Here is a 12,887-nt window from a genome sequence, read left to right as displayed (position 1 = left end):
TCTCTGCCTGCCCATCACTGTCTAGCGTGGGAATGGCGGCCATTTTGCTTCCACCATGCGCCAGTGGAGGGCTGGATGCAGGGGGAGGGAAGATCCCTCTTCCTCTCTCTCCGCCAAAATTGAGCCCTGTTAGACAGCGGCTCCCCTCCTGTGGGAGGGTCCGAGCTCCCCTTCAAGCTCTGACCCTCCCACGGGAGGGGGGGCCTTAAAGGGACAGCATCCCTTTTCTTCCAAATTTGTGCTTTTAATGCAGAAGGCCTTTTTGGAGTCCGAGGCTGAGGAGCCTTCGCCTGCGAAGGTGGCTAGGCTTTCTGGGGGTTCTGACTCCTCCAGAGGGAGGGCAGACAGTGCGGTTTTGGATCCTTCCAGGACCCCAGCTTCCGATCCACCGGATCCCCCTTCGCTGGACCCTCTCCTCGTGGCTATTGGCAGGGATGTTAATGAGCCCACCCCAGTTGAGGGGGATGACCCGAGGGACCTCATGTGGTTTCGGAGGGAGGAGCTTGATCATTTAATCCCTCATGTTCTGACGGAGCTCAGTATTGAGGCGCCGCAGCCGAGCTTGGAGGCTATTAAGGGGGACCCCGTTCTCTCGGGGCTTCGGGCCCCTTCTAAAGCTTTTCCTTTTCATCCGATGCTACTGGAACTAGTGACCCGAGAATGGGAAGCTCTCGAGGCCAGCCTTCGGGTGGGGCGAGCCATGGAGAAGCTCTACCCACTGCCAGATGAGTCCTTGGCTGTCCCTTAAGGTCCCTAAAGTGGACACGGCTGTTTCAGCCATCACTAAGCGGACGACCATTCCGGTAGCAGGGGCTGCCGCTCTTAAGGGTCTTCAGGATAGGAAGCTGGAGGTCCTTGTGAAACAGATTTTGAGATCTCGGCGCTTTGCATTAGGGTGGCGGTCTGCAGTAGCCTCATGCAAAGGGCAACTCTTCGTTGGGTGCAGCAGTTGCTGACCACACTGGAGTTGCCTCCAGCTGAAGCAGAGCAGGCAGATCGCATGGAGGCAGCTGTGGCTTACACCGCAGATGCCTTGTATGGTCATCTTCGGGCATCTTCGCGCACTATGGCTTCAGCGGTCTCTGCTAGAAGGCTTCTGTGGCTCCGCAACTGGTCAGCCGATGTTTCCTCCAAGGCCCAGCTAGGCAATCTCCCCTTTAAAGGGAAATTCTTGTTTGGGGATGATCTGGAAGCCCTTATCAAATCCCCTGGTGACAATAAGGTGTACAAGTTACTGGAGGACAAGCCTAGAACCTCCAGGTACTTTGGGTCAGTGCGCCCTCGGTACCAGGGACAGCGCAAGTTTCGGCAGGCCAGGGCTCTGGCCTTCACTCCATGTCAGTCGTCGACGAGGTCTCAGGCTTGGTCTCATTCCTTTCGCGGCTGCAGGCCTCTCCGCGATGGGGGTGCTCAGGGATCTTCTGGGGGCAAGTCCTCCCAATTAAGGTGACCTGGCCCACTCCTCTGTTCCGGTGATAGGCGGACGCCTGTCTCTATTCTTCAAGGAGTGGGTCAAGATTACCTTAGACCAGTGGGTCCTAAGCATCATCGAACATGGCTACGCTTTGGATTTTTCATGCCCATTGCGGGACCTGTTCTTGACATTGCCCTCTGGGGCCCACGCGAAATGGGCAGCGGTGCGTCAAACCCTGGGCCGGTTGAAAGCGCTGGGAGCCATTGTCCCGGTCCTGCCGGAGGAATGCAGGACCGGCAGATACTCCATATATTTCGTGGTTCCCAAGAAGGAAGGCTTCTTCAGCCTGATCTTGGATCTGAAGAAGGTGAACAAACCGCTTCGGGTACTCTGTTTTCGCATGGAAACTCTCTGCTCAGACATTGCGGCCATCCACTCCTGCGAATATTTGGCTTCTTTAGACCTGACAGAAGCGTATCATCACATAGGGATCCGCGAACAGTATTGGCGGTTTCTCCGGTTCATGATTCTGGGCAAGCATTATCAGTTTCAGGCACTCCCGTTCGGATTGGCGACAGCTCCCCGCATCTTCATCAAAGTAATGGTGGTAGTAACTGTGGCCCTCAGGCGGGAGGGGATTTCGGTTCATCCCTATCTGGACGATTGGCTCATCTGCGCAAAGGCAGAGGAGCTTTGCAGGGCAGCAGTTCAATCAGTAGTGGCCCGGCTCCAATCCCTTGGTTGGGTCATCAATTTTGCCAATTAGTCCCGTCCCAGGTGCTGAACTTCTTGGGTGCTTGGTTCGACACATCGATCGACAAGGTTTTTCTCAAGCAGGAGTGAATTGACAATTTAATGAGGCAGATCAGGCGGCCGTTGTCTCTACCGCTACCCCGGGTTTGGGATTACTTGCAGGTGCTTGGTTCTATGGCATCTACTCTAGAATTAGTCCTTTGGGCCTTTGCTCATATGAGACCCTTGCAGAGGACATTACTTTCTCGTTGGGACCCGAAGTCAGAAGAGTTCCAAATCCGATTGCCGCTCTTGGAACCTGCCAGGTCCAGTCTCCGTTGGTGGTTGATTCCAGCCCACGTGCAGTGCGGGATGGACCTGGAGGAGCCCTAGTGGGTGGTCGTGATAACAGACACGAGCCTTTCTGGCTGGGGTGCAGTTTGCCAGTCGAGGGCAGCACAGGGCCACTGGACAGGGCAGCAGACGAAATGGTCCATAAATCGCTTGGAAACCAGGGCAGTATGTCTGGCATTGCGCAGTTTCCTTCCCCTGGTGAGCCGTCTATCATTGCGAGTATTGTCCGACAATGCGACAACGGAGGCTTACATCAGTCGTCGGGGGGGAACCAGAAGTAGTCCAGTGGCATTGGAAGCCAATAGGCTAATGCTCTGGGCAGAGCGCCATCTGGTCCGGCTGGCAGCTTCCCACATAGCCGGGGTCGACAACGTTCAGGCGGATTTTCTCAGTCGCCAGCATCTCGATCCCGGAGAGTGGGAACTTTCCAAGGAGGCAATGCATCTTGTGACTCGTCGGTGGGGTGTTCCTTGCCTGGACCTGATGGCAACTCAGAGAAATGCGAAGGCGGCTCGGTTCTTCAGTCGCAGGAGGGAACACGGGGCGGAAAGTGTCGACGCTTTGGTCCTGCCATGGCCTCGCGACATTCTCCTGTATGTCTTTCCTCCCTGGCCGTTGTTGGGCAAGGTCTTGAGAAGGATAGAGGCTCACACAGGCTCAGTCGTTCTCGTGGCTCCGGAGTGGCCACGGCAGCCGTGGTTTGCAGATCTAATCAACTTAGCGGTGGATGGTCCTCTTCAGCTCAGTCATCTACCAAATCTCCTTCGGCAAGGTCCAGTATTTTTCGATCAAGTGGATCGCTTTTGTCTAGCGGCTTGGCTTATGAGAGGCAGCAGTTGAGGAAGAAAGGTTATACTGATTCCGTTGTTTCCATCCTCCTGCAAGCACGAAGGTTTTCGATTCCTGGTGTAGCGGGTTGAATGTGTCCCTGCGGCGTGCCTCAATTGTCCATAATCTGGCGTTCTTACAGGAGGGTCTGAAGAAAGGCTTGGCATGCAGTTCTCTCAGGGTTCAAGTAGTGGCCCTGGGATGTTTGCGGGGGAAGACTGACGGGACATCCCTGGCGGCTCATCCGGATGTAACTCGTTTCCTGAGAGGTGCTAAACATTTGAACCCTCTGGTTCTTCCGTTTGAGCTTGTGCGGTCTTCCGTTTGAGCCTTTGAAACAGGCCACCTTGAAAGACTTGATACTTAAGACGATTTTCCTGGTGGCTATCACTTCGGCACGGCACATCTCTGAGCTTCAAGCGTTGTCATGTAGGGAATCTTTTCTCCGGATTCAGGGGTATCCCTTAGGATGGTGCCCTCCTTTCTACCGAAGGTCGTGTCGGAATTTCATTTGAATCGGACCGTGGAGTTGCCTGCCTTCTCAGATTTGGATTGGAATTCGCTTCAGGCTCGCAACTTGCGAAGATTAGATGTGTGGTGGATTCTGCTTCGCTATCTGGAGGTAACCAATGCTTTTCGTTTGTCTGATCTTCTGTTCATCTTATGGAGTGGTCCTTTGAAAGGACATAAGGCAACTAAAGCCACTATTGCCAGATGGTTGAAGGAAGCCATAACTTTGACATATATATATATGTCTTGGGCGCGCAGTGCCGGAAGGTTTAAAAGCGCATTCAATTTGATCTCAGGCGGCATCTTGGGCGGAGAGTCAGTTTGTTTCGCCGCAGAAAATTTGCAGAGCATCTACTTGAAAATCTTTACATACTTTTGCTAAGCATTACCGTATGGACGTCCGTACTCCGGATGGCGACTGTTTTGGCAGTAGTGTTCTTCGAGCAGGACTCTCCAGGTCCCACCCCATTTAGGGCAGCTTGGGTACATCCCAGCGGTCTGGACTGATCCTGGTACGTACAGAGAAAGGAAAATTGAGTTCTTACCTGCTAATTTTTGTTCCTGTAGTACCAAGGATCAGTCCAGACGCCCGCCCATGGAATCTGGAGAGTCCGTTCGCTATTGTTTTTTATTCTGCAGAATATTCTCAAGTTGACAGCATTTACGTTGCATATGGAAGTACTCCCTCCATGTACATAAGTTCCAGAAGTTATGCAGTTTCTTTCATTAGGTGGTTTGATATAGCCATTGGTTCTTATGCTGAGGTTATGATATGTTTCATTCTGCTATGGTATGGATTATACTGAAGGATCGCAGGTGGCACACCAGGGTAAGAGGGAGTGCCTTTCAGTTTTTTCTCTGACTCCATCTGCTGGAAGGGAGACACAACCCAGCGGTCTGGACTGATCCTTGGTACTACAGGAACGAAAATTAACAGGTAAGAACCCAATTTTCCTTTAAGTCTCTATCCATTTCTTCTGCCTGCAGTGGAGGTCTGTATATTATGTCCGCACCTCTCCCCGGCAACCTCCTACCCGCCAACTGGGTTTCTGCTTGCTTTGTGGGCAAGCAGTTAAGGAGTGTAGAATAAATATATTTTCAGTGTTATTTTAGAGTTTGTCCCAGCATTTATTTAATAATTTTATAACTAAAATATTTAGTTGAATATGAAGATATCAGGCACTTTTATTTGGTGATATGGTTTATTTACATTGTCCTAACTTTAGTTGCACACTGTGGATGTCTATCATTTATCCTCAATATTTTAATGACCTTTTTTTGTGCAATTTTTTCCTAAAATAAGCATCCAAAGCAGTATCGTATGTACAGTAGCTTCTCTCTCTGATGTGCAACAATTGTCCATTAACTTTCATCCTATATGGTTTTCACATTCAAGTCACTACTATTTCAAGGAATAAATTCTCTGATCTGATTTGGACTTAAATGCTACTTAAACTTGTGCAACAAGTTCCCCACCTTGGGGAAAAGAATTTTAACCATTCAAAGTACTGTTGGCTGCGTTTTTTTTAATCGACACATGGTTCCTTTTCTTAGAAATACTCTTAAAAAATGGACTTGGAATGCCATCTTCTATTTCATCATCTCCTGCCAGTGATGTCATTTCCTATACACTTTCTGTATCTGATTCACTGAACAAAAGATTGAAGCATCGTAGCAAAAACTGTTACATATGATATATAACATCAAAGGAATACAGACAGACTCACATCTGTATTTAATCCTAGTGTTTCTACAAATCGTGGAAGGGAAAATCCAGTATTGCTCCAGTTATAATTGCTCAAAACTGTGAATCTCTCATCTCTGAAAAGGGAGTTTATCTCTCCGTACCACTGTTAGTTTTTCTATTTGGTATATATTATAAATACATTTGTATAAGAGTATAGAGCTGGGAGCGACTGCCAAAATTATTTGAGAAACCAATCTGCCCTTTTTTTTTCTTTCTACCAGTGTGCTTAAGTGACAAACTTTATTATTTCATTCTTATTTTCTCTTTAGTGATATCATAGATAAGGTTTTTAACTATGCCCCCAAAAGATGCAATGTTTATACATCCCCATCACATATGAACCATTTTGCCTACTTCTCCAAATCCATACCAACACAGCTCAGTGTTTTGGCTTTAAATTATTTTCAATCTCTGACTTGTGAGATACCATCTAAAAATATAGTTTATAAGCATTCTCAACTAGATTAGCAGATATGGAAGATCTTGCCACTGTCAATCTGTCTTGCCATTCGTCTTCCTCCAAAGTACAATTTCATTGCATTTTTCTGGCAGCACCAAATGGACTCATCTCGCCAAGCTAGTAGACCTTTCAGCTCTACTGAGCATGTGCAGAAGTTCCCATGCTAGCATTGCTTCATGAGATGCCTCAGTCATTTTTTGTCCGAGCACAAGCATGGACATGTACTCGGTTTCTCCATTCACATTTTTTTAAAACTACTTAAATTTTGAGATCTTCATATTTTCCCTTATTAATTGCATTGCTGTCTGTGCAGCATCCACAACAGCACTTTTCAGTACTACTAAAAAAAAAATGGGGGGGGGAGGGGGGGAGTAAAAAATTCCCAAGGCCCTGCATCCTCAACATGTCAGGCCAGAAGGAGGAGGACTGGATTCAGAAACTGAATCTGTGGCAAGGTAATGTCCATCACTAATGGCCATGATCTCTGTTATCACTGCCTCAGGCCGAAATATGATCAGACGAATTGTTTTATGTCTGATCACGCTTCCTATATTTCATTGGCAATTAGGATTGAGGAGCTATGTAAATCTTTCCAGAGTCACAGTGTAAATCTTAAGAACATAAGAACATGCCATGCTGGGTCAGACCAAGAGTCCATCAAGCCCAGCATCCTGTTTCCAACAGAGGCCAATCCAGGCCACAAGAACCTGGCAAGTACCCAAACACTAAGAAGATCCCATGCCACTGATGCAATTAATAGCAGTGGCTATTCCCTAACAGGTCAATACAGTATAGTGGGGCCGCGGTTACCCTGCTTCTAACCCGCTTTCTACTCACTTTTCGAACGCGTTAGTCCAACCCGCGATACACTATCCCCTTTAACCCATTCTTACCGCCTCTTTAAATCACCGGGTAACCCCTTCCGCACGTGGCATGTATATGAGATGTAAACGATCGAATTAGCTATTCCCTCCCATACAGTAACGCGCGCCCACGACTATCGCTTTTTTAACCTGCAGTTTTGCCGCGCATTTAACCTGCTAACTTACCGCCTACCCTTTCCCCTGCGTTAGAGGCAGGGGTAAGGGTAGGCGGCAAACTTTCCCCCAGCCCCTGCTCTCCTGCCCTGGCCGCGTCCATGGGTGCTGGTCTCCGGGGCAGCCCCAGTCCTCTCCCCTCCTCCCGAAGCAAAAAAAACAAAAAAAAAAGTAGCAAGAGAGCGAGGGGAGAGAGGACGGGCAATCCTACACTCGGGATTGCCAGTCCCCCCTCCCCTCCTCCCGAAGCAGGGCGCGAAAAGCAGCCTTGCTCCGGGAGGAGAGGAGACAGGACTGGCAGTGTAAAGCGGAAAAAAAAGTAGCAAGGGGAGAGAGGACGGGCAATCCTACACTCGGGATTGCCAGTCCCCCCTCCCCTCCTCCCGAAGCAGGGCGCGAAAAGCAGCCTTGCTCCGGGAAGAGGGGAGGGGGGACTGGCAATCCCGAGTGTAGGATTGCCCGTCCTCTCTCCCCTTGCTACTTTTTTTTCCGCTTTACACTGCCAGTCCTGTCTCCTCTCCTCCCGGAGCAAGGCTGCTTTCGCGCCTTGCTTCGGGAGGAGGGGAGAGGGCTGACAATCACCCGCCCGCCGGCTCCCGCCTCGATGACTGCACGCCCGCCCGCCGGCTCCCGCCTCGATGACAGCCGGCCGGATGAACGCGCGCCCGCCGGCTCCCACCGCCGCCGCCTGGATAAACGCACGCCCACCGGCTCCCACCGCGCCTGGATGAACGTGCGCCCACCCGCCCCCGCCTCGATGACAGCCCGCTGGCTACCGCCTCGATGAACTCGCTCCCGCCTTGAACGCGCGCCCGCCGGCTCCCACCAGTAAGTTAACTTTTTTTACACTTTTGTTTTTTACACTCCAAGGTTATTAAGGGTGCGGCATAAAGGAGTTAGGTAGAGGTTAAATATTGCGGCAGATATGCTCAGAGGCAAAAGAATCAATTTGGACTTGTTGGGTCCTATTATTGAAGTATGAGGAAAACCAGGCCAGCACAGAGCCATTTATACCAAAGGAACGCAGTCTTGAGAGTAGGAAGGAGTGATTGACTGTGTCAAATGCAGCAGATATGTTGAGAAGACAAAGAAGGAACGGTGAGCCTTGATTAAAGCCCTGTCTCATAATATCAAAACTGGAGAGTAGCAGTAATTCAGGGCTGTGGTGTTTTCTGAATGCAAACTGATATTGATTGAGGATATTATTAGCATCAATGAAGTTGCAGAGCTGGTGGAGAAGCAGAGGCGGCAGATAGAGAACTGGGAACACCATTACCAAAGAGAGATTTCTCAAGATGGTAGAGAATACTGGCAGGCAACAAGAAAGCAGCAAAGAGTTAAGGGGTTTATGGAAAGAGGAAATGAGGGGAGAGGAACTTTTCAATAAGTGCATTGACAAGGAAGTGCGTTTTAAGGAGGACTAGTATTGCAGCTATTTTGAATTCCAGAGAACTGTGACTAAAAAATGAGGGCTTAAAGATTTTTTTTTCTGTTTTTCTCTCTCAAGTGGCTTATTTCACTGCTACAATATTGGCTGGTGCTGTTAATCCTCTGTAAGGTCATTTATTTCAGGAGGGATGGCAGATGGATTTTGGTTGAGACTGGGTTCTAGAGAGAAGGAAAGGGAGAGCAGGAAGGGAGTGAAAAAGGCCTGTACAACCAGAGTGGAAGGTGGAGGGAAGGGGAGACGAATATAAGCAGGGTTTTAACAGTAGGGGATGTAACTGGGCCATGGGGAAAGAGTTAAAAATAGTTTCTTTGCATGTAAGAGGGTTAAATACGTGTCCCGGGGCTTGCGCGCGCTGCCGAGCCTATGCAAAATAGGCTCTGCGCGCGCAGGGAGGGTTTGGGGTAGGTTTTCGGGGGGGTACGCGCGTATCTTGCGCGTGTACCCCTTTGAAAATCTACCCCAATGTCTTTATTCAGCTGAGTAGATGGTTTCCCGAGTGTGAAAGAGGATGTTGGATCAGACCAATTAAAACATGGGGGAGAGGGGTGGTCCCACAGCAACATAATGTTCATTACCAAAATTGCAGGACGGTCGCTTCCATTAAGCAAACTGGGTGGTCACCTAGAGAGCCAAGATTTTGGAGGTGGCAAACTCCCACACCCATGTTGAGGTCCAGGGTAGTGCTGTATCAGAGGCAGTACTGCCAAAGACTAGAAAACTGTCTGGCGCCACTTCCCTGAGTAGGAGGGAGCTGCTGCCAATAGGGAAGCTGGGGATGTGAATGAGCGAAGGTTTACTTAGGGTGCAAATAGGCTTGCACTGGCGCTGCCACAATGGCTTGTGCTTTTTGCATCTTAAGCACATAATAAAATACATTCACTGAATTCTCACTTTAATTCAGGAGCAGATGGGTCACAGAATGGAGAAGGAAGAGAGGTGCCATCTCCAGGCTCTCACAAAATAGTGAATCTGCAAGCAAATGTTCTTCTGTGTTCTAACCAGAGAAACACCCACACAAGCCAGCCCAAGACAAAGAGGAGTTGGAGAAAACCTGTGAGGAGCAGATTGCACAGAGAACCAGAAAGGAGTTTCAGTAATCTGAGGAATACCAAGGTCCAAACCAGAGCTCAGGCAAGGAAAAGCCCGTACTCGTGTACCGAATGTGAGATGAGCTTCAGTGAAAAAGCCCAGCTTACAATCCATAAGGACACCCACCTAAAAAGAAAACAGTGTGAGGATCCTGAAAGGAAGAAAATGCTCCAAAGAAAAACACATCTGGAACATCAGGTGAGGGCTCCTGCAGGCCAGAGACCACATACATGTCCTGAATGTGGCAAAAGCTTCCACTACCTCTGTCATTTTGAGGTTCATAAGAGGGTTCACACAGGAGAAAAACCCTACAAATGTACTGAATGTGAGAAATGCTTCAGCGTAAATAGGTCTCTGAAAGTACATTTAAGAATTCATACTGGCGAGAGGCCTTATAATTGCACTGAGTGCCAGAAGAGCTTTATCAAAAGTTCACAACTTAAAATCCATAAAAGGTCTCACACAGGAGAGAAACCATACAAGTGTAGCGTGTGTGGTAAAACTTTCAGCTCTAGCTCACATTTTTCATGCCATAAAAAAGCTCATTTAGTAGAACAATTTAAATGCACTGAAAGTGGGCAAGGGTTTAGCAAGTACACACGTTTCATGAGCCACATAAGTAGACACGGCCTCCACTATGGCGAGAAACCCTTTAGGTGTACCGAGTGTGAGAAGTGCTTTACTTCAACTTCCCAGCTCCAAACTCATCTAAGGACCCATACAGGAGAGAGACCATATAAATGTACTGAATGTGAAAAGTGCTTTGCTACAACTTTCAGGCTCCAAGGTCATCTAAGAACCCATACTGGAGAGAGACCCTATAAATGTACTGAATGTGAAAAGTGCTTTACTACAACTTCCAGGCTCCAAGGTCATCTAAGAACCCATACCGGAGAGAGACCCTATAAATGTAGTGAATGTGAGAAAAGCTACCATCTGAAGAAGTATCTTATAGTTCATACCAGAGTCCACACAGGTGAGAAGCCATATCCCTGTACTGTATGTGAGAAAAGGTTCAAAGACAAATCAACTTTTAGAGTCCATATGAGAACCCACACAGGAGAGAAACCATTTACTTGTACTGAATGTGAGAAAAGCTTTTCTATGAGCTCGTGCCTTAAAGTTCACATGAGAACTCACACCGGCGAGCGCCCATACAAGTGCAGCGAGTGTCAGAAAAGCTGCAGGGACTTATCAGCTCTGCTGAAACATCAGAAAATCCACACGGGCGAGAGACCGTATTCCTGTCCTGTGTGTGAGAAAACCTTCAGATGTAGCTCAGATCGCTTAAAACACCAGAGAAACCACTCAGCTGAGAGACCGTTTTCATGTACTAAATGTGAGAAAACCTACACTCAGAAGTTATACCTCACAAAACATTACAAAACCCACCTTTTCAAAGTAGGCAAAGCAGTTTGAGCAGTAGAAAAAAAGGCAAGTTCTGATTTTTTTTTTTTTGTCTCTTCAACTCTTCTGTCCCGCTCCTTCTAAACTCCCTTCTGCTCATACCTGCTTCTTTCCACCATTCCTTCATAATTAAAACGGATGTTAGTTCCTCTGTATCCCCATGTACGCCTGACCTTTCCGTTGTTTTCATTTCACTTCAGTCTTCTTTGCTGCTTTGTAAAGATGAACTCATGAATCTGCTTCTTATCTGAAAGCAGCCTTCTCCCCCTAACCCCGATTTCTTCTTCCTTTAATACTTCCCTTCTGTCTGTTTTTGCCTTCAGGTAGGTCTCTTCCCTTCGCCTTTCTTGACGAAACCTTCTCTTTACCCCCTTGCTGGCTGTGGTTCTGGTCCTCTTTTTCTATTCGGAGGCTCTTGATATCTTCCTGGCCGCCTTTTGATCTGCTTTTTCTGTCCTTCTGCATTGTCTGACAGCCCGTCCTGTGCTTGCTGGCTCCTCCCTTTTTCTTGCCATCATCTCTACAGCCTTGGGCTCATCCCGCCCTGGAAAAAACTACCTCTCTTTCTCCTAAGGTTTCTGGGCAGGCCTTGGATTGGGTTCCCCCCCCCCCTCCCCCCACTTATCCATCGTTCTTATTAATTCCTTTGCTGATTCTTCATTCTGTCCCGGGTCCCTTGGTTCCATGACAGGGTGGGGGCCGCTGCGATACTGCTTACAGCTTAACAGGCGATCGGATGCCCATCCATAACCCCCGATGCAATCGGGGGGATTAGCGTGCTTTCAAAATGCGCGTAGCTAATGGCGCTCACCTCATGTAAATTCCATGTAGATGAGGTTGTTGGCTAATCCCCGCCATGCAGAAAATTTCCCGCGCGGTCAATGGGGCCCATTGCAACGCGGCGAATTTTACACCAGCCCGGGGCTGGCATAAAGGTATGCCACAGTCAAGGGCACATTGAAGAAAAAAAAATCCTGCTTTGAGATTCCTCCTAATAGTATCGTAGTGATACAAAGTAGGAGGAACCAAATAAAGCAGATTTAGTTTAAAAAAGAAAAAAATTCTGGCTGCCCAATATACCCACACAAGATGCACAGTCCAGGCCTTGTAGCTTGTGCATGACTATAGCGGTAGCGGCAGAGAACGGACGCTCGTAGATTGAACGTCCATTTTCCCAACCCGCTAAACAGCCACCTCTCCTGGGCACCCAATACCCAGGAAGAGCTAGGGACGCACACATTTTCCCTAGCACCTCCTTTTTAGCATGACTCCTAATTTTAATACTGCATTGCACGCCCAGGAGGTGACTGCGCACGCATTAAGAAAAGGGGCACTCAACCCTGAGCGCCCGTTTTCTGCCCAGAAATATGGCATGGTAAGGACACAAGACCCTAAGAGCCATGGGACACTTCACACTATACTCAGATGAAAGCAGCATGCCAGTAGATCTCAGGACACTTAATATTTCCAGTATGCACTGGGTTATTTATTTATTTATTTATTGTTTTTGTTATACCGAGTTTCATGATAGGCATCACATCAACCCGGTTTACAAATAACAAGGAGTGTAAAGCATAACGTAACGTAAAAAACAATATTTTCAATAAGAACCTTGAACTTTAAATACAGTGAATCAGAAAAAGGGAGAGGGAAAGTTACAAAAAACAAGGAAAATAAACTTGGGATGGAAGGGGAGAAATTGAACAGCACAATATTTACATTTCAGCCTATTCATACATTAGAATAGCAAGTGAAAAAATAAGACTATGAAACGGTACATAGGTAATCAAATGAATAAATATGACACAGTTGTGAATGGTAATAGTATGATAAATATTCAGCAGGAATTAGTGAGAGAG

At 47.9% G+C, this 12,887-nt stretch overlaps 1 protein-coding gene across 4 annotated transcripts in view; it reads left to right on the top strand.

The window, feature by feature from the left end:
• The window catches only part of LOC115078780 (oocyte zinc finger protein XlCOF6-like), a 51,904-nt gene extending 39,279 nt beyond the window's left edge, over positions 1-12,625 (top strand). For all 4 annotated transcript variants that reach the window (XM_029581824.1, XM_029581817.1, XM_029581808.1 and 1 more), the window contains one exon: positions 9,434-12,625. In XM_029581824.1, the coding sequence (XP_029437684.1) occupies positions 9,434-11,040 (1,607 nt within the window). In that variant the 3' untranslated portion in view covers positions 11,041-12,625. The remainder of the gene's footprint in view (positions 1-9,433) is intronic.
• The last annotated feature ends 262 nt before the right edge of the window (positions 12,626-12,887 follow it).

The sequence above is a fragment of the Rhinatrema bivittatum genome, chromosome 1 (assembly GCF_901001135.1).
Source record: "Rhinatrema bivittatum chromosome 1, aRhiBiv1.1, whole genome shotgun sequence".
Taxonomy (NCBI): Eukaryota; Metazoa; Chordata; class Amphibia; order Gymnophiona; family Rhinatrematidae; genus Rhinatrema; species Rhinatrema bivittatum.
The sequence above is the reverse complement of the archived record's forward strand: the minus strand, read 5'-3'. Positions and strand labels throughout refer to the sequence as shown.